Genomic DNA, 24810 nt, shown 5'->3' with positions numbered 1-24810 from the left:
AGGAAAATGGTGAAGGAACTTTAGCCTCAGCATTATATCAGCCAGATAAACAACTTAATGTTTGTTGGCAATAGTATTCCTGTGGTTTAGAACATGGTTGTAATTTTGTAGATACTAAACCCCTCAGTAGTAGTTGTTGGCACCTTAGGCAGCATCACTGACTTCAAAGTTCTTGGGTACAAAGCTCCTTTTCTGTATCTCACTGGGCACTGGAAGAGACGACTAGAATGAAGTGGATGATTTTCTGAAATTGTGCATGTTGGTGGAAAGCAGAATTACCCCAAGAGCCATCCTGCTTGGCAGGCTGCCTAGGGTAAGACCCAAAAATCACAGCACAGAATGGGGCACTGTTCAACATGCAGTAGGGAAGTATTGCCATGCAATAATGGCAAAAATACCTGTAAATAGAGGAGAAGGGACAGGAAAAAGGATAAAAAGCAACCTGACGAAATGTATTCTATGCATACTTTTATTAATAAAATATAAGTTTTACAGCATATGTCAATGGACAGTGTGCTTAGAGAATTATCTAATTGGATAGTATGACACCAAAGTCAGTAGCTGCTTTTGGTGAAGATAAATTAAACCTCAGATGACATGCAAGGGATCACCACCACTGACAAAACCAAAAATTGTTCTCAAAAACTAGCTGGAAACCCCCTGATTCCATCCCAGCAAGCACAGCTGAGGTCCAAGAGGCAGTTTCACTTGAGTGTAGTATTGCTAGAAGGCTGTGCCTTGTTCTGTGTGAACTCTACCTGTTCAGTCCTGTGTAGGCGTCGCATCTTCACTTCCTTTTGTATCTGTGCTAAGCAACTTTTTAGGTATTCGGTGCATCATTCAGATTATAGATACACACAAGAGCAGCAGTCTCGATACCATGACCCTCAATCTTCCCAAAATAGCAGTCATTAAACCTAGGCCTTTCTTTGCAAAATGGAGATGAACTGTACCACTCTGATGCAAAGGAAGTGTCTAATTATCTCTTTGACCTTGTGATAAGACGAAGCATAAACCTTGGCCCTGGTCCTGTAAACACCTATACACATGATTAATGTTACTCAAGTTGTTTCCTTAACTATTAGCAAGTATGGCCATTTGAGTAAAATTAGTCACATGCTATGCAAAGTAGGAATAGGGCCTACTAGTTTATTCACCCATTGGAAAACAAGCTGCTATCCCTGGGGCAGTTAGATTTTTTACAAGGCTAACAGGTGAAAAAAAAAAAAAAGGTCAAATCCTTACAAAGGCTCATGGTCAGGCATGCATATTACAAGACAAATACTGTATTTAAGAGAACCAGATCTAATAAATATTAGAAATTTTACATTTTCAAACCACTGCACAAGGACTTAAAGAAATTAAGTTATGGTTGCAATAGTAGTTGTTAACAACCCCTAACCCAGCCATAATTTTACAGCAGAAACAGTATCTCAGTTGATCAAATAATAGAGGCATTATAGTAACTACCTATAACTAAGCCACAAATAATTTAAATATAGGTAATTGAAAAGTGAAAATTCTCCCAGTCAAGGTAAGTTCACTACAACTTTAAAATTCATTCTGAACATTTCTGTGAAGGAAGAGTAAACCTAAAAGCACAATTAGCAAAAATACCTGGAGGTAAAAACTCATGAGCCTTATAAAGCATCAATATCTAGTTCATCTTTGGATAAGCCTTATTTGCTTAAGAGTTTAAATCTCTCAAATAACTACAAACACTTATTTCATGCAGCTTCTGTACTCCACATATTTTCTGATCATTGCACCATTTAATGTTTCTGTAAGTGCAAGAACTTTGCAAAGACAAAAGCCAGAAGAAACACTTGCATGGTAAAACTACATTTCCACTCATTTATAGCAATAAAATATGGAAAATAGAGCATCTCAGAATGCAGTGTAGTAATTATCTATGTAATCACTTGGTATTTTGTACTATGTAATATCATACTGCCAAACAAGAATTCAGACAACTTTTTAAAAAGCCACAGGGGACTTTCTACTCTGAACAAGGCATTAAAGGTATTGTATTCTAAAACAAGGCAGTAAAGAAACCAGGACAAAACTAAACATTAAGACATTAGTCCCATAAAGTGGATTTTAAAACCTGAAAATTCTATTCCTGTACCGATTTAAGCAATAGTTTAAAAAACCCAAAAACAAAACCAGCCCCCAAGGATACTGGAACAGTAACTGACCTGTTCAGATTTTGGCAAAATCTGACAGCTGTTTATTGTTTTGAAGTGGAAGTGATCAACACATTCTACAGCTGGTGTTCTTGTCATTCGTGAATGAATGCAGGTGCTTGTGAAATCCCTCCCTCTCTTCATTCCCATGAACAATAATTAATACTGGTTAAAATCATTACAAAAAACATCATTTTATTTTCATGCATCTAAGGTAAAACACAGAGTAGTTGTATAAAGAGGTAGATTAAAAAAAGAAAACAGATTCTCCATTCTTTGTCACTTTTATTCAGTAGTTTTTGTTTTTTGTTTGTTGTTTTTTTTCCTTATTTTCTCTTTTTTGGTGCCAGACATGGCAAGGAGTGATTACAGTCAACTGTTTGTTAAAACATTTGTTGCAACACAGACCCCCTTTACCACTGACCCCAAACGGACCCATTTCCTGTGCTTTATTTTGTGGGGTTTTTTTTCTATACACCACCACCAAGGCTAGGTGGAGGGGGATGAAAGGGAAAGGGGGAGTCCAGGAGGCCAGAAGGAGGAGGAATGCTACAAGCCACAGCAAGAATGAGCTGTATTTAATAAAAAAGGGGGCCACGAATGATACAGTAATGAGGTTACACAATTAAATCCCATAGCATGATTGAAGGCTTTCCCTGTGTTTGACGTCATCACAATGGAAGGCATAAAAAGTGGAGTAAACCGATGTTGATACAGTCCAATCTAGTCCATTAGGCAAGATGGTGCAAGTAGTCATTTAAATTAAAAAGTGCCCTATCCTCACCTAAATGGCTAGCAGACATGGAGAAGAACACAGTGACGGATCAACAGAGCTTTCTCCATGTAGCTATAAAAGTGTGTTGTCATATGGCACATTTTTAAACACTGGAAAGGGGTGCCATAATGGACCTCTCATTCTCTTTCCTTTACAAGTACAAATGCTAGATTCAACTATTTCAACTATGCAGGAAGTGGACTCTTCAGTTAGGAATGCCAAACCTAATTCATTTTGTCTTGAAATATATACAAGTTGTTTGTAGTAGCTACAGCAATGATGTTTTCCTTAGGATGCCAGGCTGTGTGTAGAATCTTCTTGTTGAAGTCTAGGCTGTCAACACTGATTTCATCCTTCTTTCTCTTACCACTGGCACATACTTTACGTGGTTTCAAAACGGTTCGAGGTTTGTTGTTTTCCCGGGATGCCTCTAAGGTGATGTCTCGCTTTGTGTTTCTGTCAAACATTCTGAAGAAGTTGTTGTACGATCCTGTCATGACAATGCTGCAGAAAGGAGGAAGGAAGAAAGTTAGTTCAGTTGTAAACAACCTCTTTTTAGGAAATGTGAGGGTCCCATCTAAGATCATGTCTTATCACATAAGCAGGCATCCCTGCCCATACCTTCTACAATCTAAGGCATTTTTAGAGTTTTAAAACAGATCTTCTTCCTTAACTAGACATTTTAAGGGTCCACACTTTGTTATCAAAGCACTTGAATTTGAATGTCATCTATAAGTTTGCTTCTCATGAACACAGTGATCTAATGAAAGCCAAATACATTGTATTTTTAGCCATGTAATTTGAGTTACACACAAGCTGCATGAAAGTAGGTAGCATCAAACATATCTAGTTTATGACAACACCTGACAGGAGATCCTTATTCTCTATCAACTTTTCAGTAAGACAAGTAGACTTAGAAGCTGCCCTGCCCTTCCTTTGCCTCAAAAAAATAGATACTGAGTTTAAAAAGAATGAAAGTTAAGTCTGACAATACTTATAGGGGTACCATGAGCTGATTTAGATCTAGCAAATAAGCAGTATTATTGGCTGGTCAACCATGCCCAAAAGAGACAAACTTGACAGCTCACTGTAAGAAAGAGAATTCCTAGGTGGCTTTTTCCTACTTTCTAGCTACTTTACTTATTTTTATGTTAAAAAAAAAAAAACAACAACCCAGATTCTTCAACAGGCCCAGTGAGAATTTTTACAGGTAGTGCATACAATCAGACAGCAGGCTTTGACTACACAGACCTTACTGCCATATAAAATAATTTAAGGTCAGATTGTAACAGATGACACAGAAGAAACCCCAACACAACAAATAAAAAACCCCTGCAATCCAACCCAAAAATGTACACGCTAGCAATAACAAATCTAGTGGATATGGGTTATTGGCAGTATTTCACCAGTTAAAGTTTGCAGACAATCTCTAATCCTGCTGGTTCTTGCACCTGCATACTGGAATATTTTCTTGGTATTTAATTCTGGCAAAGTTTACAAAACTCAATTTTGTGTCAAGTTCTCCATCTCCTTAGGATGCCAAGGCAGCTCTCTATAATCCTATGCTACAACATCAAAGGTTAAGAGCTCATACACATACATTGTCTACCAAAGCAAAACACAAATAAAACCAGACAGATATCTGAGGCCATGCTTCAAGCTGTTTTAAGAATAACTTGGAAAGGTCTGAAGTGCACCGAGAGAAGAACTGAACTTGCCTGTCTGATCCATTCCAACAGCATTCAAATTTGTCAAAAATGCAATCGTTCTCATACAGTGAACAAAGTTTACTTCTGAGGTATTCATGCACCTGGAAAAAAATTAGATAGACTGAATAAATGTTGAACTTGCACAGCTGTGAAATAATCTTCACAGATTCTTGTTCCAGAAGTATTTAAGTACATGACAGTGCTTATACTCTATGCACAGGAGCACACATAGCTCCCTCCTCTGACTGTATAGATAAAGAACAAGATGAACACATGCATGAATATATTCTGCTCTAGAGATTTCAAACAAATACAAACAGTAGCAAGTCATGGGGAAAAGAGACATCTCCCAAAACTTGGCAGTTCTTCAGAATGCTTTCCCTCTCTGAGCAGCTATGCCCTCACTATCCTTTTAGTTACCTGACAAGATTTATCAGACTTTGCTTCTTTCTAAAAATCACACTTTGGTGACTGATCTTCCTCCTATGTATGATGAAGAGGATCCCTTCACAAATTTTCTTATCAAGAAACCACCACAGCAATTTTCAGTGCTGGCTAAAAGCATTTTCTGCCAATTAAATGCTTTACCACCCATTTTCTCCAGGAAACAAAAAGAGATCATCAGGTCAACTGAAGACTCTAAAGATTAGAGATGTCCTATCCCATGGCTGAAAATTACCTTTCCGCATTTCCATTGTGCAAGAGGAAGGCTGTTTCATACCCAAACATAGTTTTGGGTCCTGTAATCAGCCTGAAAATAGCAGGATCCTTTAGCACATGTGTGGAACCCACCAATCTCATTGCTTTGCCATACTGATCTAGACAAAAATTTAACTGCCACATTGACTATTAGCATCCTTCAAGGTTTAAATCATCTTCACCAAAATACCTGGTATGTTTCCACAGGTCTATTTTCCATATTTAAATCCCAGATCTTCACTGACAGGTAATCTCTAGTCATCATATATCGACCACTATGGCTAAATTTTACATCAGATATGGAAGAGATGATTTCAGAGAAAAATGATCTGTTGCTAGGATCTTCCGGCTCTTCAAACACTGTATAAAAATAAGATAAGCATTTCACAAGATACATTTATCTTATTTTATCTCTTCCAATACAAGATTCACCCAAATTAGATTAACATTTTCTCAGCTTGCCACATTGAGCCACTCTGCCTGCGTTGAAAAAATAACTTTCAACAAGACAGCCTTATAACTGCCAAACTTTGAAATACTTTATTTTTGTAGGAAGTAAAGGTCAGCTTTCAAATAAGTGAACTACTCACTAATATTTGGAGTCTTCACTCACACATTTAAGATTTCTAGTATCAAATACAGACCAAACAACTAGTATCTGACCTCCTGTAGTCTGCAGAAAGCCACTCCCTAGTCCTGTTGTCTAGGGAAACTCCAACTTAAGATGTTAATAATTTTATTCACTACTATTACTCTGGCAAAAAATGAATCTAATTTAAGATTTATTTAGATTTTAGGCTTTAGATCTATTAAATACACTACAGAAATCTCATGCGAATAAACACACACCATGCAGTGGTTAATATATTCTTATTGAGTGCTTAATGTACCAGCAAAATATCATATATTCTCCAAGAAGATATTAGTCTACAATAAACAATGCAGGACAGAACTTACATTTTGAATGTCTGTCACAGAGTGCTGCTGCTCTCATATCACAGAGTCGGATCGTTCCTTTACTACTGCTGTACACAAATGTATTACAGCTGTTTGGGTGGAACTCTGCAGCTGTTATAACCTCTGTGAGCTCTTCCATGTTGGCAGGCTTAATATCTACAATATCTACAGCATTTTGTTAAGAAATTTTCTCCCGTTTTCACAAAATATTTTTCAGCTTGAAATGTATTCCACAATGCTTTTTCAGGACTGTGGGATCCAGTCAGAAACTGGATAAAACTTAGAATCAAGTCCCACAGTTTGTCAAGAAAGCAAGACCACAACGTTGTATTCTGTATCAGTTTGAAGTTATTTCATTAAGAGCAAAAACCTGCTTAAGTTTTTGCTCCACTTCAGCAGTAATTCTATACTACATAGATGTCACCCAAGTGTTTTCACATAGAACTTTATTTTCCTTAAATACTAATTACACTACTATATTATAACAATAGCATGTGTGATTTCCATTCAGGTTCTTCATGATTTGTCCAACGATCTCTGCTCCCAGCAATGGGATTGAATTCCTGTGCCCTTACTGCCTGCAACATTCACAGCTGCACATACCAGAGGGGTTGGTAGTTACATTAGAAAATAAGGAAGAAACACTGTTAGATAAGGGTGGTAATCCTCTGACTTGCTTCTCACTGCAAGTCAATAAAATTTTCACAACATCCTTGAGTGTAATGCTGCCTTCCAGAACTGCTCATCTCTTGAAACCTTAAACTTTTTTCTCCTTTCAAAAAGTCTGTTCACCATCCAAATGCCTACATCTCCTTATATCACTCATGCTGAGCTATCTCTCCAGAAGCAAAAATCCTTACAGCTACTAAGGAGAAATAACCAGGATATGGAGAAACATATTATTCAAAGAGCTTTTCATGAAAGGCAATAAACCCCAATAGTTTTCTTGTAACCAAACTGTTCCCATCATACAAAACAACACAAAAAAGATACTAAAACTTCTGTCTGTAATTTCTAGGTGCCACAGGTTAATCCGCAAGTCATCTGCGGATAAGTACGTTTCATAATCACTATTAATGGAGATGGAATTGATGTGATACGTGTGAGCATTGGCAAATATTCTTCGTGGACTAGCTTCAACCATGAGGTCCATGGGCCTGAATACTGGCACCTGCAAAATACAACACAAAGGATGCTTGAGACACAAATGTACTACACATTCACACTCCATCTCAGTCCTTCAACACACCAAGCCCATTAAAGTATCTCAAAATCACCTCAGAAGTAAATGTGTCTGCCTACTGGCACCACAGAAAATGTCAAGTTAATCTGAAGGGGCAGTTACCACCAGCCACAGGCTAATCTGTGTGCTGGGGGAGGGAGAGGAGACCTCACTTGAATGAGGCAAATTCACAGAGACTGAACTACTCACCCGTAGTGTTGTAACTGTAGTAGGATCTCTATACCGTCCATCTTCTTCCTTTAAATTATAACCTTCTGGTCTTTTGTCCCTTTCACTGATTTTCCATAATTTTATTGTTTTATCTGAAATAAAACAGTCAGTTTCAAATCAAAGCTCTAGGAAAGATACCACAGTTCATGCACTTCAATATGAAGCCTTCAAACAAGACAGGACCACCTACATGCACCAAAAAAGAAAAAATACTGCTTGAAGAAAACAAGACAAGATAAAAAGCATAAAAAAAGACCTCCTCCACAGCTTGTTCTTTTTATAAAAGTTACATCAAGTTTCAATTAGAATCAGGATTGTTATGAATGACTAATATAAGCTCGCACAGTTAGTTATACACATACAAAGGTACTGAACGACTGCTTAGCTAAGGCCATTTACTGTACAGCAACCAAAGCAGAAATAATAATACACCACCCCATGCTGTGGCACTTCTGTGTCCAGGCAAGCCAGTACAGATAAACAGAAGCACTCTTCTGTAGCCACATCTTTACATACTTGCATTTTAAACCAATTTGCCTAGACAAAAACCTAATAGTGACCCTATGGAACAACAGGTTACCATGCAAAATTAACTTACCATTTATGACTGTAAGTCATAACTTACCATTTGTAGACAATAAAAACTGAGCAGCATTTTTCTGGGGTAACCACCTAATTTTGTTGATCTTCTCTTCAATTTCTAAACTTTTCAAGTAGTCAAACTCTGGTTCATGGCTTTGAAAGGTACTGTAAACATTGTATTCTCCCCTACTGTGAGACTGGGTTTTGTTCTAAAAAGAGAATTAAATGATCAAGATATGTATGCAATGTACAGAATGCTTTTCAAGGCTGCTGGCAGAAGCCAGAACTAGGTATTTATGTAGCAAGATAAACACGCAGATTGCTAAGGCTTCCACATTATTCTTGCCTATTCCAGATTTGCTGCAAGTATCCTTTGGTGCACAACTTTCCTTATTTTAACAAGCCTGTAGAACAGATGAAATGAGGAATATCTCTTTTTCAATAGCTTGATTAGAGCGTCTACTGTTTTGGGCTAAGAAAGCAGCAGAGACAAGACAGTTTCCTGAAGTTTCCAGAAACTCCCCTGAGCCACAGGAACAGCATCTCCAGCAAGTTCTCATATTAATTATGAGCAGCTGAACTTCCAAACTAGTATCTTGCCTAAACATTCTAGGGTTACTATGTTTTCTTTCTTAAAAAACTCAAAAAAGCTTCACACCTCTGCTGAATACATGTTTGACATTAGCAGTTGCCTTTTCAGGATGGAACTGTTTGGAAATCTGAAAAACCTCCAAACTTGCATGATTCCTTTTTCTAAAGCTGGGGTTTAAGCAGTGGCTTCCTTGCACTAATATTGCGCTGCATGGACCGAGCCTCCAACGGATAACATGTCAGAAACCTGGAACCATTTCTGAAATAGTGCTCACCAGGTATACTTGAAATAAATTCAAGCTTTGTTTTGTGAATATATTCCTGTTCCACCTGTTTCAAGAAGTTGCACCATCAGATGCCTTGGGTGTGATATGTTCTTGACTAGGGACTTGCTCCTTCCTTCTCGTGTGTCTCACATCCATTAATCTCAACTCTTAACACCTCACTAAAACATACTTCTTGATATGATCCTTGCTAGCCCACATTTGTCACATTCCTTGTGTAATTTTCTCTTGCTTCATAGCCCTACATTAATACTTGACAAGAATTCTTGTATTTTATAATAAGGAGGGAAAAGTGGACAAAATGCTTAGAAATAAAATTTGGCACTAGAACATTGTACCACACCTGTCTATTCCACTGGCTTTCCCACCCTAGAAAACAGAAGGAACTTTGTTCCAAGTTTCAGTTAGACATAAAAAGTTAAACAGGGTCACTGCCCAGAACAGGCAACTTCTATTGTGCTTTAGGAAATGCTGGTCATGATTCTGGGAACTTTCCTTCAATTCCATATGTAGCATAATGATTGACTCTTAAATATACCTATTGTATTCTAGTGAAATTCTACAGTACTAGAATAATATCTAAAAGCAATACTGTATGAAATCCATCCTTGGGATAAAAGCAGGATTTAAACGATCATCCTGTCTCATCGTGTTCAAAAATCAAAACAAGAAGAGGTGTTGTCCCAAGTGCCTTATGTTAAATTCCAATCTAGGTAATTACAGACTGCCTACGCAAATTCCTCCTTCAGTTTCAATTAGATCCAGTATTCGTTTCCTGCCTGATCCTGATGTCATGTCACTTGCTTCGCATTGCAGAAGAGCTGCCACATTCCAGCCCAGAGTTGGCAGCATCTTGGAAGTGGGCAAAGTTACATGGGCCTGTATAGCTCTGTAGAGAGTGCTTGTATTAGCGTTTTTCTTCCTTTCTGAGTGTAAAGCACTCTGAAATGCAGTGTGGTAGGAGGTGGCACATAAATCCAACTAAAATACCTAAACAGTTGGCTTTTAGATACTCTTTTATATAAAACTGGCTCTAGACAGTAGTTCCTATGGTGTAACTAACTACTAATGCATTAAGGAATCCAGTCCCCATTGCTCATTCCCTAAACACTTAGGAGTAAAATTATACCAAAACCAATTCTGTGCAACTTCATCTGATAGCCCAGGTGGTTCTTACTATGCCTAGATTCACAGATCATAAAGATATGAGCCATGGGTTATGCATCAAAACCAAAAGTAGTCACTGAAAGACAACTGACTTGACAACAGGCAAAAAGCTATTTAAAGCTTTAATCTACATCAAGGTTCTTTCAAGGATGTACACAAAATCTCAAGAGTTTAAACAATACACAAGGAAACGCCACAAGAGTTTATGCCTGGAACTACAGGAAGATTATAGTAAGGCTTCTCTACAGGCTCTGTTCACCTTGGACCCAGAACTTAGGAAGAGGCTGGTCAGTCAGGAACATCCCACTAGATGGCACCAAGTGACCACAGGGATTTTTATTCATAAAGAGAAGGTGCTGCACTCGAATGGCCTGCTTACCAGCAGAAAGCAACTTTTTCTGGGGAGCTGTGGAATTTTTAAGGCTTAGGATTTTTTTAATTGAAACTGAATGAAACACTAAGTAGTAACAGCATTACTTTTTTTGGCAGTGAAATGACAGAACTGCCTTTTTATCCCCCCCAGATATAAATTATAAGCAAGTCATCTTCTAACTACAACCTTAGTTAAAATCAAGCACTCAATCTCAGCTCTCCCACCCTTAATATTGGGAGTAGAGGCCCTGTCCTACCTTTAGGAGGTTGGTCTGTAGAATTATGCGAAAATCAAAAGAGCAAGTATAAAATTAAAAGATACCTTTGCTACCCTTATTTTAACCCATTGATACCATCATGGAAAAGGACATCTTAGATCACATGCTCAATTAAGGGCAACTTTTATTTCCTCAGCTACAGTGAAATCTGAAATAATCACAGCCAAGTAGAGTCCTTTTAAAACAACCAACTTCAGCTTCCCCAAGGTCTTTTTCTGTCTGACCCACCCTTTTTTTGTTTTCACTTTAAACTTTCTAGACCACAGCTAAAGAATGTTTAGAGAGACATACATTTCTATGAGTGTCAGGCAGTTCTCCATAATTTCTTCACTCTTACATTATATAATTTTGATCACTTACTATATAGGCATGAACTTTGTGTGAAGTTTTTTTATAAAAAAACATGATCCTTTTCTTTAAAGAAACAGACATAGGAACAGAGAACACTTAATATACTTCTACATAGTTGGCACTCACCTCCTGCTCCTGTTGAAAGATGACAACTCTACCTCCTTTGTCTCCTGTTGCTAGCAATTCTCCAGAATGGTTAAATTCTACTGTAGAAATTATATCCGCTGCATAGGACAAAACGAAACATGTAAAAAACTTCTAAGTACGAAGTGGCTAAGAAAGTTATAGTAGTAAGTTGAAAAGAAAATATATACTTCAATTTAGATTAAATGTATTTATGTTACAAAACACATAGGGATTTCTTAAAAAATACTGAAGTAATTGTTAAAAGCTGTACATTTGAAAACCAGTTACTAGTTCACAGTGCTAGTTACAAATTCCGTGTTCTGCACAGAATTGTTTTTAAAGGTTTGATATCACTTCTTATGAATGGTTTTCTGTTATGACTGCTACTGTGGGATAATAAAGAAGTGGATTTTCAGTGTGCACTGTACCAGCAGAGAAAGACTGTGCATATACATACATATTCCTACCTTTATTTTCTCCATTCTTTCTGATATTATTTAGATAGAATCATTACCCATATTATCTCAAAAGACTTTGCACATGTTTGACAACTCAAGGGCAAAACATATTACGGTGGAGACACATCAGTCTCTAAGGGATTCAAGGATGTGGAACAAAAACAGCTACACAGAATTAGGAAGTAATTCAAATGCCAACTTCAAATTGCAATACAACTATATTAAACTCATTTTCTGTAGAAGAGACTACGTAAGATTTTCACATATGCAAGTCTTCAGGTTGTTTTGCTTTCATATCAGTCTGATGTAGGTAAACACTACCCACATTTTCTGTTGGGTGGTTTGTTCATTCTCTGCTTTAGAGTTTAAAAAGATCTGGTACCTGCTCTACAGACTGAAAGACTCTGCTAAGCAAAAGATCCTCAGTCTGAATTTAAAGCAGACATTATTGTGCAGCATATCATGGAAGCTATCTTATCATAGACAGCAATAGGGTTATCTCATTCTGAAGTAGTAAAACATGCAGGATTTTCCTCTTACTCATTTTAATACCAAAACAAAACTTACATCATTCCCTAGTTGTCCCAAACCCATGGGTGGTGGCCTCTGAGGGCCAGAGGGCAAGCTGTGCCTTAATAACTGCATTACACAGCAGTTACAAGCATGCAGCCTATCTGTCTGAAACCTGCACAGTACAAAGACAACCGAGACAAGCCGGGCAAACTCAGCTGCAAAATCCTCAGGCAGAAGATGCAGAGTCAGATTCTTGGCACAAACACATATGTACAGCTCAGCTGTATTCGCTATATATACAGCACAAGCAGCCATATAACAAAGGATAAACACAAGATGATCCTATCTCCATTGACCTCCCTTGCCATGATTATCTGGCACTGCTGAAATACAAACAGGCTGAAATTTCTCAAGAACACTGTGTTAAGGATATAAATATAAGCTTGTATGTAAACCAGGATCCACAACACACAGAAAAACCTTTATTTCAGTGCACAGGTTTTTTTCCTGGACTTCAGCCAGTCATTAACATATTTGTGAACAAGATGGAGTGATTTCTCTCACATCTCTAAGATTTAAGACTGCAGAGCTTTCTAGTGAAGAAGATATGGCATTCAATAAGTAACTTTCACTGGTGAACAGGGCATAAAGGATAATGTACAATTAATCAGGAAAAAAATGCAATTAATCAAGTCCAGTATGCACAAAGAGTGGAGCACATGCCAAGCAATCTAATTTTAACTATACCATACAACGCAAAACCACCTTGTTGTAATCCTCTAAAAGGAGAAGAGCTTAAGGAAGTTATCAATTAATTGAAGAAAAACAAAGTAACTCCCCTCTCAAAAGTAAAAAAATACATAGAAAAATTACTATTTTGGAAAACATGGAGGGATTTAACACTGCAAGCTATGATAGCCTTAGAACAGAACAGAAAACACAGCAAGTTATCAGCAGAACAGCAAAGAAAAATCATGATAATACTTTTTTTGGCAAAAGTCACTTAGAAGTTTTTCAAGGTCAAAAATCTTGAAGTTTTGTATCAGGCAGCAACAATAGCCAGAAAAGCCTTAAATTAAGAAATAAACCCTCCGTTTTCTTAGGTCTGCTTATGTAATATATATTGTATTTTATAATAGTACAAGTCTCACATATAGCAGAAAGCTATATATTTTTCTGTAACCGTTCTATACATTCTCACTCTTGGCATTTATTTTAACTTGCAAAAACATCCAAGCTTGGTATCAGTGACCTCCAAGCTGATTAAAGTCCTGCTTTGTCTGTGGGCTCAACTGTGTGAACAAACTTTCAGTTCTAACATCCCCACACCTCCAAGAAGTCCAGCAGGCTCAGTCAGTGGTGACAAAACTCCAGTGCCTGACCGACCCTATGCAGATCTTTTTAAGTACTTGGATCAATTTTACATTAGAAATAAAATACATTCCTTTGCAGCAATCACAACACAATTACTAGTTTTTAAACTCAAGACATCTACAGAATTTCACATGCCTTCTACACTGTAATCTTGGACCCTTCCCTTTCCAAGGACAAACGTGATAAAAAAGTAGGCAGAAAAAAATTCTTCTTAACTAGTCCCAAAATAGGGCTGAGATGCAGATTTTGTACAAAAATCAGTGAGAGCAAAGCAACCAATCATACATTTAAAATCAAATAACTCACCGTTAAGAATACTGTATTCCCATACCTTGGTCAAAGCAAGAGACAGACATCAAGGCACTGGTGTTGAACTGGGCGGATTTAATAGTGTGTGAGAACTGACAAGGGAAGCATTTCATCTTCCGCAGTGCACTGATTCACTTGTGTATTTTCATCTGTATTAACACCCTCGTTGCCAAATAAAATCAGTGTTGTCCTTTTCAAATAGTAACTGTAATTCCCGTGGCAGTTACATGTAGGGTTATTTCAGTCCTCCTGCACCGCAACGGGCAAAAGAGCACCTCTAGAACGCGCTGCTTTCTCCCTGCCTCCTCCCTTTTGTGCATGCTATTTTTGCTACAGTCTCTAGGTGGGAGTCTTGCAAACCCAGACGGTTGCTCTCACTGTCCAAAAGCTTGGCTATTATCCTTCCTCTACGAAAAGAGCACGAGGGAGAAATACCTAAGGGGAGAAGTAGATGTATAGGTGTTCTTTTGTCACCAACACCAATGGCTTTTGGAAATATGATGCCCTCTACTGCTTACTGCTCATTTCAATGCCCTCCTCCAGCATCAGAGAAAAACAGCCACAAAAACCTTATCTGCTAACCATACCCCTCAGAGGACACAGATAGCATCATCTGTTATCAGAAAGTTACCTAAGCCTTGAGAGATCACATTTGTCTCTCTCCTCCCCCCAAGCATCTTGAGACATCTTTGAAATCAGGATGAACCATGACATTTCAAGTGCTGAGATATTTTTATTATTATTTAAAATACTACAGGGCAACATGAAACAAAAGATGAAGACATCATTCTGACAAAACCAAAAAACAGGCCAAAAATTTATGTCTGCATTCCTGTAGTGTGCCTGCAATACCTGGACTAAGTTCCTCCCCCTTGCATAACTTACTATATTTTTTAAAGTACTTATTGGCAAGGTGTATACAGTTCTCTAGTTCCACTTAAATTTCCCTTCATAAACACTTGTTCAAACTGTGAGAACACTTCTGCAACTACAAAATACTTCCAAATAATGGTTTTCAGTGATCTAAAAGCAAAGGGCAGTGGGGGCAAAATGGTCTACATAACTTGAAGTCCATTTACAGTTGTTGCACATGAACATCACCAAGACAATGTTCTACAGCAGGCTGAGTGCAATGCTCTGAATCAGACACACAACTACTGGGCACTTGTATCCCTACCTCAAAGAAACAAAACACAAAACAGCCACACTGAGATGGTGACTTTAAAAATCCCAAACTATCACAAGAGGCTTCAGATCCCTGACCCATCAGCATGAAACAACAGGGCAGGGTCTGCTTTCCCAAGAGTCATCAAAACCTCCTGACAGCTCTCCCAGATACAGCTGCTACCATCTAGTTTGTCACAACTACTGTCACGGTTCCTTTTTCTTCTACACATGATCTGTATTTTCACAACCTGCTCTAAGCTTTTTATGCATTGCTTCAAAGATAAAACTTAACTTTAAGTGCTCCAAAAGAAATCAAAACCACAGCAAGATCTGGACACTTATCTTCACTAGATTCAAGTAAAAATAGCTTTTCCCATGGTAGACATGGAGACAGGAGACAAAGAAATAAAAACCAAGGTCTCTAGCTTTGACAGAGAATGGGACAAAGGGGAAATAAATTTATCTCAAAGTTTTGATAATGCTTATAGTAACGTGTTCACAGTTCACCATGTGAAGTGGAGACATGCCAGAAGCTCCCAAGCAATTAACCAGTCAGTGACAAACACTTATGCTGATGAACCTTCTCACAGGGGAACAACCACACAACATAAAATTCACTTGTTTCCTAGTGGGCTTCTGAAGATAACCATTTAACCATTTATTTATTTATCTGAAGATAACCATCTTTAGTTGATATTTATTACATCACTTCTTACTGTCTGGAATAGTTCACCTGTTGTGTCAGGCAGGATTCAAATGGTTTGAAAAACTGAGGCCCTCGACCAATGCACTACTGAGAGATGACCAGTTAAAATGAAAATAGGCAGATTATACTGTTCAAAAATAGATGAACAAGGGAATCAAACGTATCTCAAACACCTTTTTCCTCTTTACAGGAAACAATGTTTGAAATAAGAAAAACAGATTAAAAAAAACTTTTGCACACTTTGAGAGCCTTCCACACTTTCCAGTGAATGCTGAAAAAGAACCACACTTGCACTATCACAATAAAGTTTTCTGAAATACTAAAGGGTTGGGCTGAAGTTTGAACACTGTCAACAAGTCTACGGAATAAAATAGATTTATCAATCAAAGCAAGGAAAAAAAACAACCCTGTAATCCAATGACTTAGTTCCAGAAGGCCCACTGTGAATCTGGAAAGCAATTCTGTATTAAATTTGTTTCCAATAATGGAATAAAAGGTATTTTATTAGTACAGAAGAGGCTATCTATTTTAATGTACCATGAACTTTATATAAACTCTGCTTATAAAACATGCTTGGTAGGCAAAACATGTCACCAACTCTACAGCAGCAAGTCAATCATGGCAGTGAACAAAGAGCGTCTTTATTTCACTAGACCTAAAAGGTTTCTGTGCAAGTTTTTGGAATCACGTTGATCTGCTGCCTAAGCAGAGAGCAAGTAAATCAGTATGTTTACACAAGTGGAGCAATCTCCTGGTGTTTCCAAGGGCTGAACAAAGAATTGTAGTATTTAAAAAGCATTCTGGTACTTCTTCATTGTTTATATTTCTTCCCAGTGGCTCAAAATACTGTTTTCTGGAATTTTCCAAACGAGCAGCTCAAACGAATCTCACTGATAATGTAAAGCAGATTACTTAAAGGTTGGTAATTGTCCTAAGCATTAAAAAGACAATTCATTGACCAAACATCAAGCCCACTTCCTCAGTTTGCTAGCCTTAAGTACTGAAGAAGCTATTTTGATCAAGCTAAACATCAATTCATCATTCCAAGGATAGTTCCCAAACTGTCACAGGAGAAAAGAAGAAACCAACTTATAGGATTATTATTTAAATCCAAGTAAGCTAAAAAAACCTCAATTTGAGAAAGCAGCATAGGAATAAACATCACAAGGGATTAAGACAGTGAAATATTTGAATTCAACACACAATTACTGAACATATGTGAGCCATTCTTCCTAGATTATCTCTAAAGATAAAGTCAACATGCTCAAAGCTGAGCAGTAATATCTGTCCAGGAAAACTTGGAGACCTTCAGTGCCTGGAAATCACTTGTGAATTGTCTCTTTCTAATCCAGGGTGAAGGAAAACCTTCCTGCTTCTGACTACTGAACACATTTCCAAAACAGACTTCCAAAACTCAAGCTCAAGTCACAGCTAAGGACAGAAAGATGTAACCTTTTTCTGGACACTCTTGTTTCTAGTGATGATTTTGTTCTGGAGTTATGTCATTCATTGCTGGGAAAAAAACCACAACAAACCAAACAACCAAAACCAGCAGAAAGAAAGCAAGAGCTCCTCCAAGACTTCAAATATATTAAGCAGCTGCACAATGCACTCTGAATGTCTGAGCCATCCCAACATCACCCCATTGTTTGCATGATTTTGATTTACTACACTTATCAAGAGCCCTAATATATTGTGTATTAAGTCTCTGAAGCTAGGTAGTGAAGTGTTAATCTAAAAATTAACAGGAAGGCTGTTTAAGGAAGATTAAGAAACCATGATTATACATGTGTTTGCAGAGAAGAGAGCTCCAAACACAGGACACTAAACTATACACACCAGGGAGAGTAAGCAAGCACTATTTAGTAGTGATAGTATAAAAAGAAAACACCTTCTGCATTCCAGCCTCATCCCTAATTTATGTATGTAGAGAGGGGGAAGGGAAGACAAGGACTGTACACTTTAAAGTTACCATGACTGGTTTTACTATTGACTTCATTTCCCTTTTCTTCATTCACTTTCAAGAGCAATTCCCTGCATTCATTCCATCTCTCAGAAGTGACTAGGCAACAAAACCAAAGGCAGCTGGGTAAGGCATTCCTACTATTCCCTTTGCTTCACAAGAGTCATTCCAGAAGTCCTTTAAATAGATCTTTTCTTTACTAGAAGTGGGCTTAAAAAAATATTAATTCCTCAGAAATACAGAAATGGGGATTGGATATATGCAACAGAAGTAAGGAAGGGGATTATCCTTGTGGAAAAAATTCTCACTTATGTGCCATGAAGTTCTGCAAAAGCCAGCTGGTTACTTAGGAGAGCACAAGTTCCAGTCCTGCAATATTGCAGCACACAAAGAGCACACAAAGCTCCCCCCTTCACTGGGAGGGACCGGAATTTGTGTGATGCCCAGCTACCTCCACACTGCTGCTGGCCCTACAGTGTCAGAACACAAACACGCTGGAGCTAAATATGCAGTTCAAGCAGCAGACAGTAATTAAGCTGGTTTTGTTGGCTCATGCAAATCTGGGAAATCTGCACACAGGGAGGAAGGTTTCTTACACAGTGTTCTCCAGCTTCATTCCAAGTGCTTCAGGCCTTATGATGCTGAAAACAAATAATGAACTCATAATTTCCCCCACTGATTTTGAAAGCATTCTCATCCTGTTTGGTAAAGATGTATTTAAGTGTTAAGACTCTCCCAGTCCTCTCTACATACATACCTATGTGTAAAACACACAGAGGATAACAGCCTCCAAATAGTGAATATATGTAGTACGTCACATCTGAAGCTCACTGCATAAACTACTCACCCTAAAATAACCAAACCGAAACCTTGTCAAGCACTCCTAAAACCCTGCACTTTTTCTCCATTTCTTGGACTTTCCTGTATACCCATTTCTTTCATTCACTGTTTCTTCCCTTCTCTCTCCAATTTTGCCAATCTTGGAAAATTTTGTTTCCTACAACAGGCGAGTCCTAGTTCAACTAGGAATTCAATTTTGGATTTGAAAGCTGGAGTTACTCATTATTATTACACATCTTTTTTTAACTTTCTATTCAGTTCCCTAAAATAAAGTTGGATCCCCCTAATAAAGTTTTTTTCCTGTAGCTCCCTAAGTTACATCAACATGCCTGATACCTACCTTGTAAACCTGATTCAGTTCTCCATGAGCTGGCAGGCAAGCAGGGCTCTATTCTTCAGTGGCAAAGCAGGGTTCACACAGTGTCCTTCAATACACCACATCCTTTTGAGATTACACTATCAAATCTACATACTAGCAGTGACAACCAGAACACTTATCACCAGGCTTCAGAAGTAGAGGCCTGAATTCAGTCACTTTTTAATTGGAAGCAGAAACAATACAAGCCAAGGGAAAGAACTGGTACTGAAAGACAGCTATTTAGTAGGATACACATGTATTAGGAAGGCCTTGAATTTACAGATGCATTTATAACATGTTCTTGGATAGTCTAGAGAAAACACAACTGAAGTTCTACACTCGAAACAATGTTTTTCTGTGGCTTTTTAACTTTATGCAAACAACTCTTATTGTTAAGCCTTGGGACTTGTCAGAAAACACAACTGTTACTGAGCAGCAAACTTCCATTCCCTCCCACTGAAATACAGAAACACTAGCCTTAATCTTGTTGCCATTGGTTTTATGTAAGGCTTGTAATTCTCCTAAATAGCTTTACTAGGCTGAATGCTGAGAGAATACAACTCCGAATCCATCTGCACTACGCACCAGAAGCTGCTTCTGACTGCAAAGCAATGTGAGAAGATGGCATTAGAACTGCAGAGAACAGAACTAAAACAGAAGTGCCTCCCAAAATAAGTTGGAATAATCATGAACATGTAGATGAAGTATTTTACCAAGGCAATAGTAAAGCAGGGAACAGAATCACCAGCTACTCAAATACAGTGCCTCTCATCTGGAAAAGCAGCTTCTTAAACATTCAGAAATCTTTACATGATCTTAACTGTGATACCAAAGCAACTTCCTCATTTAAACACAATTCAAGGAAAGCACTCTTTACGTTCAATATTACAATCTAAGTTGTATATGGAGCAGAATTCTAAACATTTTAATTCTTGTGTTTGGTAAACAATTGCTGTGCCTCATGGGGCAACTACTGCTTGTGGGCCAACATCAGTAAGCTTCAACATCTCTATCCAGGTCAAGTTTCCACCATGAAATTTATCACCAGTTTCCCCTGTGGTCCATTTTCAGACCAAGGCAAGAGGCCAACAAGCAAGCATGCTAGAACAGCAGCAACTTTCAGAAGTAGCAGAAGTCACTGCAGGAAACACTTTCATCACCATCTCTGACAGACATTTGGTTTTTGCTAAGCTAACAGTTAATTAAAACTGACCTGAAGGCATTATATGGGCAAATGTGCTAAAGGAGGTGGGTAGGGAAGAGCAGGGAATGGGCTCAGGAGCAACCACATCTCCAGGTAGCAAAGTTGTATTTTTAAGAAGTTATCAAGTCCACAAAATGCCAATTAAGTGCATTTCTGTCTTTATGTACAGTTTCCACAAGCTTACACTTAGAACAGTCCCCTGACCCAGGTCAGAATTTGGCATTGCTAGAAAATAAAGGAAATTATTTAAACCTCAGACCACTGGCTTCCTGTCTCCATCTATAGCAGGAAATGCAAAGTCTCCTGTACACATGCCTCCAAGACACCTGTGGTGACATACAGAACAGAGATGACAAACAGTACAAGTCAAAGTACTCTGAAAACAGATGCATTACACACTTGTGAACTGACGGGTTGATGCTTCCATGCTTAAAGTTACATAAACCAGCTTTACAGTTTCATCTTTTTGAAAGGAGTTAACAAATTCACATTAAAAATTAATATAAGCTTTAGGGAACTTTTATACTTGAAATTGATTTAAACCCATGATCCACCATGGAACTGGTGAAGCTATCCCTGTACCAAATGACTGTAACCAGGACTATACCTAATTGTAGAAGTTTCATTTCTTCTCACCAAACCTGGCACTGCATTCTGTAATTCCTTTTATGCAAACTTCACCATAAACCTTGAGAAGAAAAACCCCTATAGGGCCAGTATATATTAGCTGAATGCAATCCTGAACTGGTACCTTAAATTACTGGTACCTTAAAACTGGTACTCTTCTATTAAACTCGTAACAATAACTGATAAAAGAATGTTCTTTCTATATAAACAAATGCAAAGCTGTTTGGTTTCTGGATAGAAATCATTAACCCTCATCACCCTGATTAATTACTTTCTATTTTTAAGCCTTAAGACTTTTTTCCTTTCAGAACACACACACAGGAAACCAACAGGCAAATCCCCTTTTTCCACTAGGTGAAAGAGTAAACTGACCACAGCAAGACCTTTAGTTCAAAACAGACGTTTTTCAACTCAACACAAGCTAGATCAGCCCCAAAACACCTCAAACTCAATAGTAAGGGATTATTTAATACCTGATAGAAATTCCCTTCAGTCTCTAAAGGCATCCCCTACCATGAACCACAAACAGCATTGTTCTGGACTTCCACAATACCTTATGAAAGGCAACTGAACCTCAGGATGGTCTGAAGCACCACCCAGGTATTTTTAAATCTAATAATTTTCTAGTCTTTGCAAGAGACTTTTTAAGCTTCAAGTTGAGGAACAAACCTGGTTAGGAAAGCAACAAGTAAGAAAATTCCCCTCTTCAGATCTTCACTATGTACATTTTAGAGTTTCTCCCCCAGAATGAGACCCTGAATAATCTATTCAAACAAATGGGACTCTACCTCACTTAATTGGTACTAGAAGCATATTTAGAAAGACTAACAGATATGCCCATATACACAGGCAATATTTTACTTGGGAAAGCAACAAACGATGAGCATTTAGTTTAAATCTCTTCATAGGCATGCTTCCCCAAACTCGAATATTCCTTAAAATACAACAGGAAGTGCCTATTTGCTTTTCCTATTCACACTAATTCAGGTCTATTGTTGGTTGAAACAAAGGTCTTTCAACCTACATCACCCGTTCCCAGGACATTTGACACCAGTTTATTAATATCATAACCATAGGAGGCATAAGTGGCAGAAATCAAGACCCACTCCTGGTACCCATCTTAAATAACCTTAGAAAGGCAGGTGAATCATCTCACAGGTTGTGGAACTAGAACATTTATTCACAAGTAGGAACAAGCAGTTAAGGTCACAGCTTTTTCCTGAACCTGTTCTCTGCAGTCTCTGCAATACTTTATAATAAAAATACTTCTAAAAAGCTCAAAGTCTGTCCACAAGCTTTCCTCCCTCCAACCAGCAAAACTGTTCTGCTTTTAAACAAAAAAGTAATTAGAGCAAATGCAAGATTTCAGTATTTTTAAATAACAGCCAGCTGTTCAATGTGAAAACTATCATGGGGTTCAGTTGTCACAAAATTCAGCTGCTGAGAGCTTCCAATCTGTGAAGCTTAGATCTATTTTCAGGTGGGGAAAGGGGAAAATAATAGTGGCCCTTGTACTGAGGATGTCACACTTAGTTTTGCATCAATCCCCTTTGAATTGCAATGAAAACTCCTCCACTCAAGCTCAAGATTATCAAAAAGAGATTGTGAACAGTAGTTTGCAGCCTCTGTGCACCCTTAAATTAAGTTGCTATCTAACACACCGTCAGAAAGGTGGGTTTTTTTATGTGAAAAACCAAAAATAACAGAAACAAGAACTAGAGAAAATATACTACCTAAGCAACATCATACTTAAAAACATAAATGCATTCTAATTCTAACTTATTCATTTAAAAAGTATTCTCTACTAACTAAAAAGCCATCTGACATTTTACATATGTGGCCAAGGGATGCTTGTGCCTCACCTGTCACATAATACAGCAGTTACACTTAACCCGAAAAAATTAAGTGTCCCATCTAAAGCAAATAAAAATGCCCAAAATTTAAGTCTTCAATCAAGTGCCACAGAATTCTGACAACCAACAGTTTGTAACAGCCCAGAACAGTCATCCAACCAAGCTTTCCTTAAGTGGCTTAAATACACTAAAAAAACCTGAAAACGAATGTGTTCTTTGGTGCTGCAGCAATAAAACTGTACCTTAAAACATGCTTTTTTAAACCCAAGTGAAATCTTAGCCAAAAGGTAAGACCCATAGGATATGAAGTCTGTTCCTTGCTTGAAGGGGGAAACTAACAGTGCCAGTGTTCTCTGCTTCTACAGTTTATACTATAGAGGAAGCATTTTAAGTATTACTGCAGACATAGTGATAACTTGACTAAATGACACAAGAAAGAATAAAAGCTTCCTCCCCTTTGAATTTTCCTCTTTCAAGTATCTGCTATCACAGGGATTGTGCCTTTCAACCACACATTATCCCTCTGAAAAAAGTAATTGTACTAAGTGTGATCTGCAATCTACACTAGTTATATTTCCATTATAGAAACACTCCCTGCTCAGCCAGCAAAACCTACACTGACTTATGAGAGGTCTTTCAGGACAAAGATGACAGAAGGGTTAAGTTGCATTTGTATCATGTAGAATTTAGTAAGGGAGCCCTGAACAGGCTAACTACCCCTTAAGCAGAAGTGCTTTACTGTACTGCCTTCCATTTTTTGAAAATGTCCTCAATATGCCTAGGAGGAACAAGAAAGAATGTTCTTTAAAAAAAAAAAAAAACAAGCTCAGAAATACCATAGAAGCCTTATAAAAGAAAAATAGTGTTAGTAGTTGAGCTGTTCTTCTCATCAAGTTGTATCTAGTTAATTGCACAAAGTCACTGCCTTGTATGGGTATTAGGGATAATTCCCTGGCAAGACCAGTCTGCAATCCCCACACAGAAATTTCAGGTGATTCACCTTTCACTAAAGGTGATTTTAGTCATTATGAAAAGTCATTCAAGAATCTGGGTAGCTAAGCTCTCAGATACATGCTTCCAAGACAGCAGCATCTCCACAGATGAAGGGGGTTTTTTTAGTAAAAATCTATCAGGAGTAATAGGTATAATTGAAAGATTTGCATTTAGAGAACACACTAACAAGCTCCCAAGGACCTGTCAGCCCCTTTCTCTGTGATACCACCCTCACCTTGTTTTGATAGCTGATAAACACATTTGTTTGATAACCAGGGGCTGAGAAGGACACTTAAAGAGTCTGCCACTCCGAGCAGGGATTTCTCCAATGCCAAAGTTATTTTCATGCTCTTTAGTTCCCTTTTAAAGGGGATTTCTGCTGTGTTAAAAAAATATTTAGTAGCAACATGATTAGCAGAAAATCAGCCCTGTAATTTGGAAGTACTTACCTTTTCTAATTCCTTGAACCTTTACAAGCTTCTCCTCAAATTACTTTACTCTAGATAGCTTGCATCAATTATAACTGAGCATTACCTACATAGAAGTTGCCCCTGTACTACTTATTCAAAAGAATGTTCACCTACATAGCACTGAAAAACCTGCTCTACAAAATTAGCTGTGTATTAATTTGCATAACCAAACATCCAATCAGTAAAAAATTTTAAAGAATGCTTTCATTTGGATGCCTGTTCATTCAATAATAATTTTTAAGTTCTATTTACTGGAACCATTACTTAATGCCTAAAGACATTACCTAATGGCTTTTATTTAAGAAACAAAACAACCGTCAATACTAAAGGGAAAACATACCTGCTTCTGCCTAAATTTGTTCATTTATTTTTTTCCCCTATGCTCAAGCCAGGAGATTCATGAGACCTTGAAACTAATTTGAATATTTACCTCTCAATTCCTGCT

At 37.8% G+C, this 24810-nt stretch overlaps 1 protein-coding gene across 1 annotated transcript in view; it reads right to left on the bottom strand.

Annotated features, from left to right (window-relative positions):
• Positions 1-2454: 2454 nt before the first annotated feature.
• PPP2R2A (protein phosphatase 2, regulatory subunit B, alpha) overlaps positions 2455-24810 on the bottom strand; it is a 35772-nt gene continuing 13416 nt past the window's right edge. The window contains exons 3-10 of the mRNA XM_009995006.1: positions 11531-11628; positions 8405-8570; positions 7759-7871; positions 7320-7497; positions 6327-6491; positions 5560-5729; positions 4680-4771; positions 2455-3465 (exon numbers count right to left, since the gene is read on the bottom strand). Of these exons, the coding sequence (XP_009993308.1) occupies positions 3186-3465; positions 4680-4771; positions 5560-5729; positions 6327-6491; positions 7320-7497; positions 7759-7871; positions 8405-8570; positions 11531-11628 (1262 nt within the window). The 3' untranslated portion in view covers positions 2455-3185. The remainder of the gene's footprint in view (positions 3466-4679; positions 4772-5559; positions 5730-6326; positions 6492-7319; positions 7498-7758; positions 7872-8404; positions 8571-11530; positions 11629-24810) is intronic.

Source organism: Chaetura pelagica, unplaced genomic scaffold (assembly GCF_000747805.2).
Source record: "Chaetura pelagica isolate M959 unplaced genomic scaffold, ChaPel_1.0 scaffold383, whole genome shotgun sequence".
NCBI lineage: Eukaryota > Metazoa > Chordata > Aves > Apodiformes > Apodidae > Chaetura > Chaetura pelagica.
This window is presented reverse-complemented; position numbering and strand designations above follow the sequence as displayed.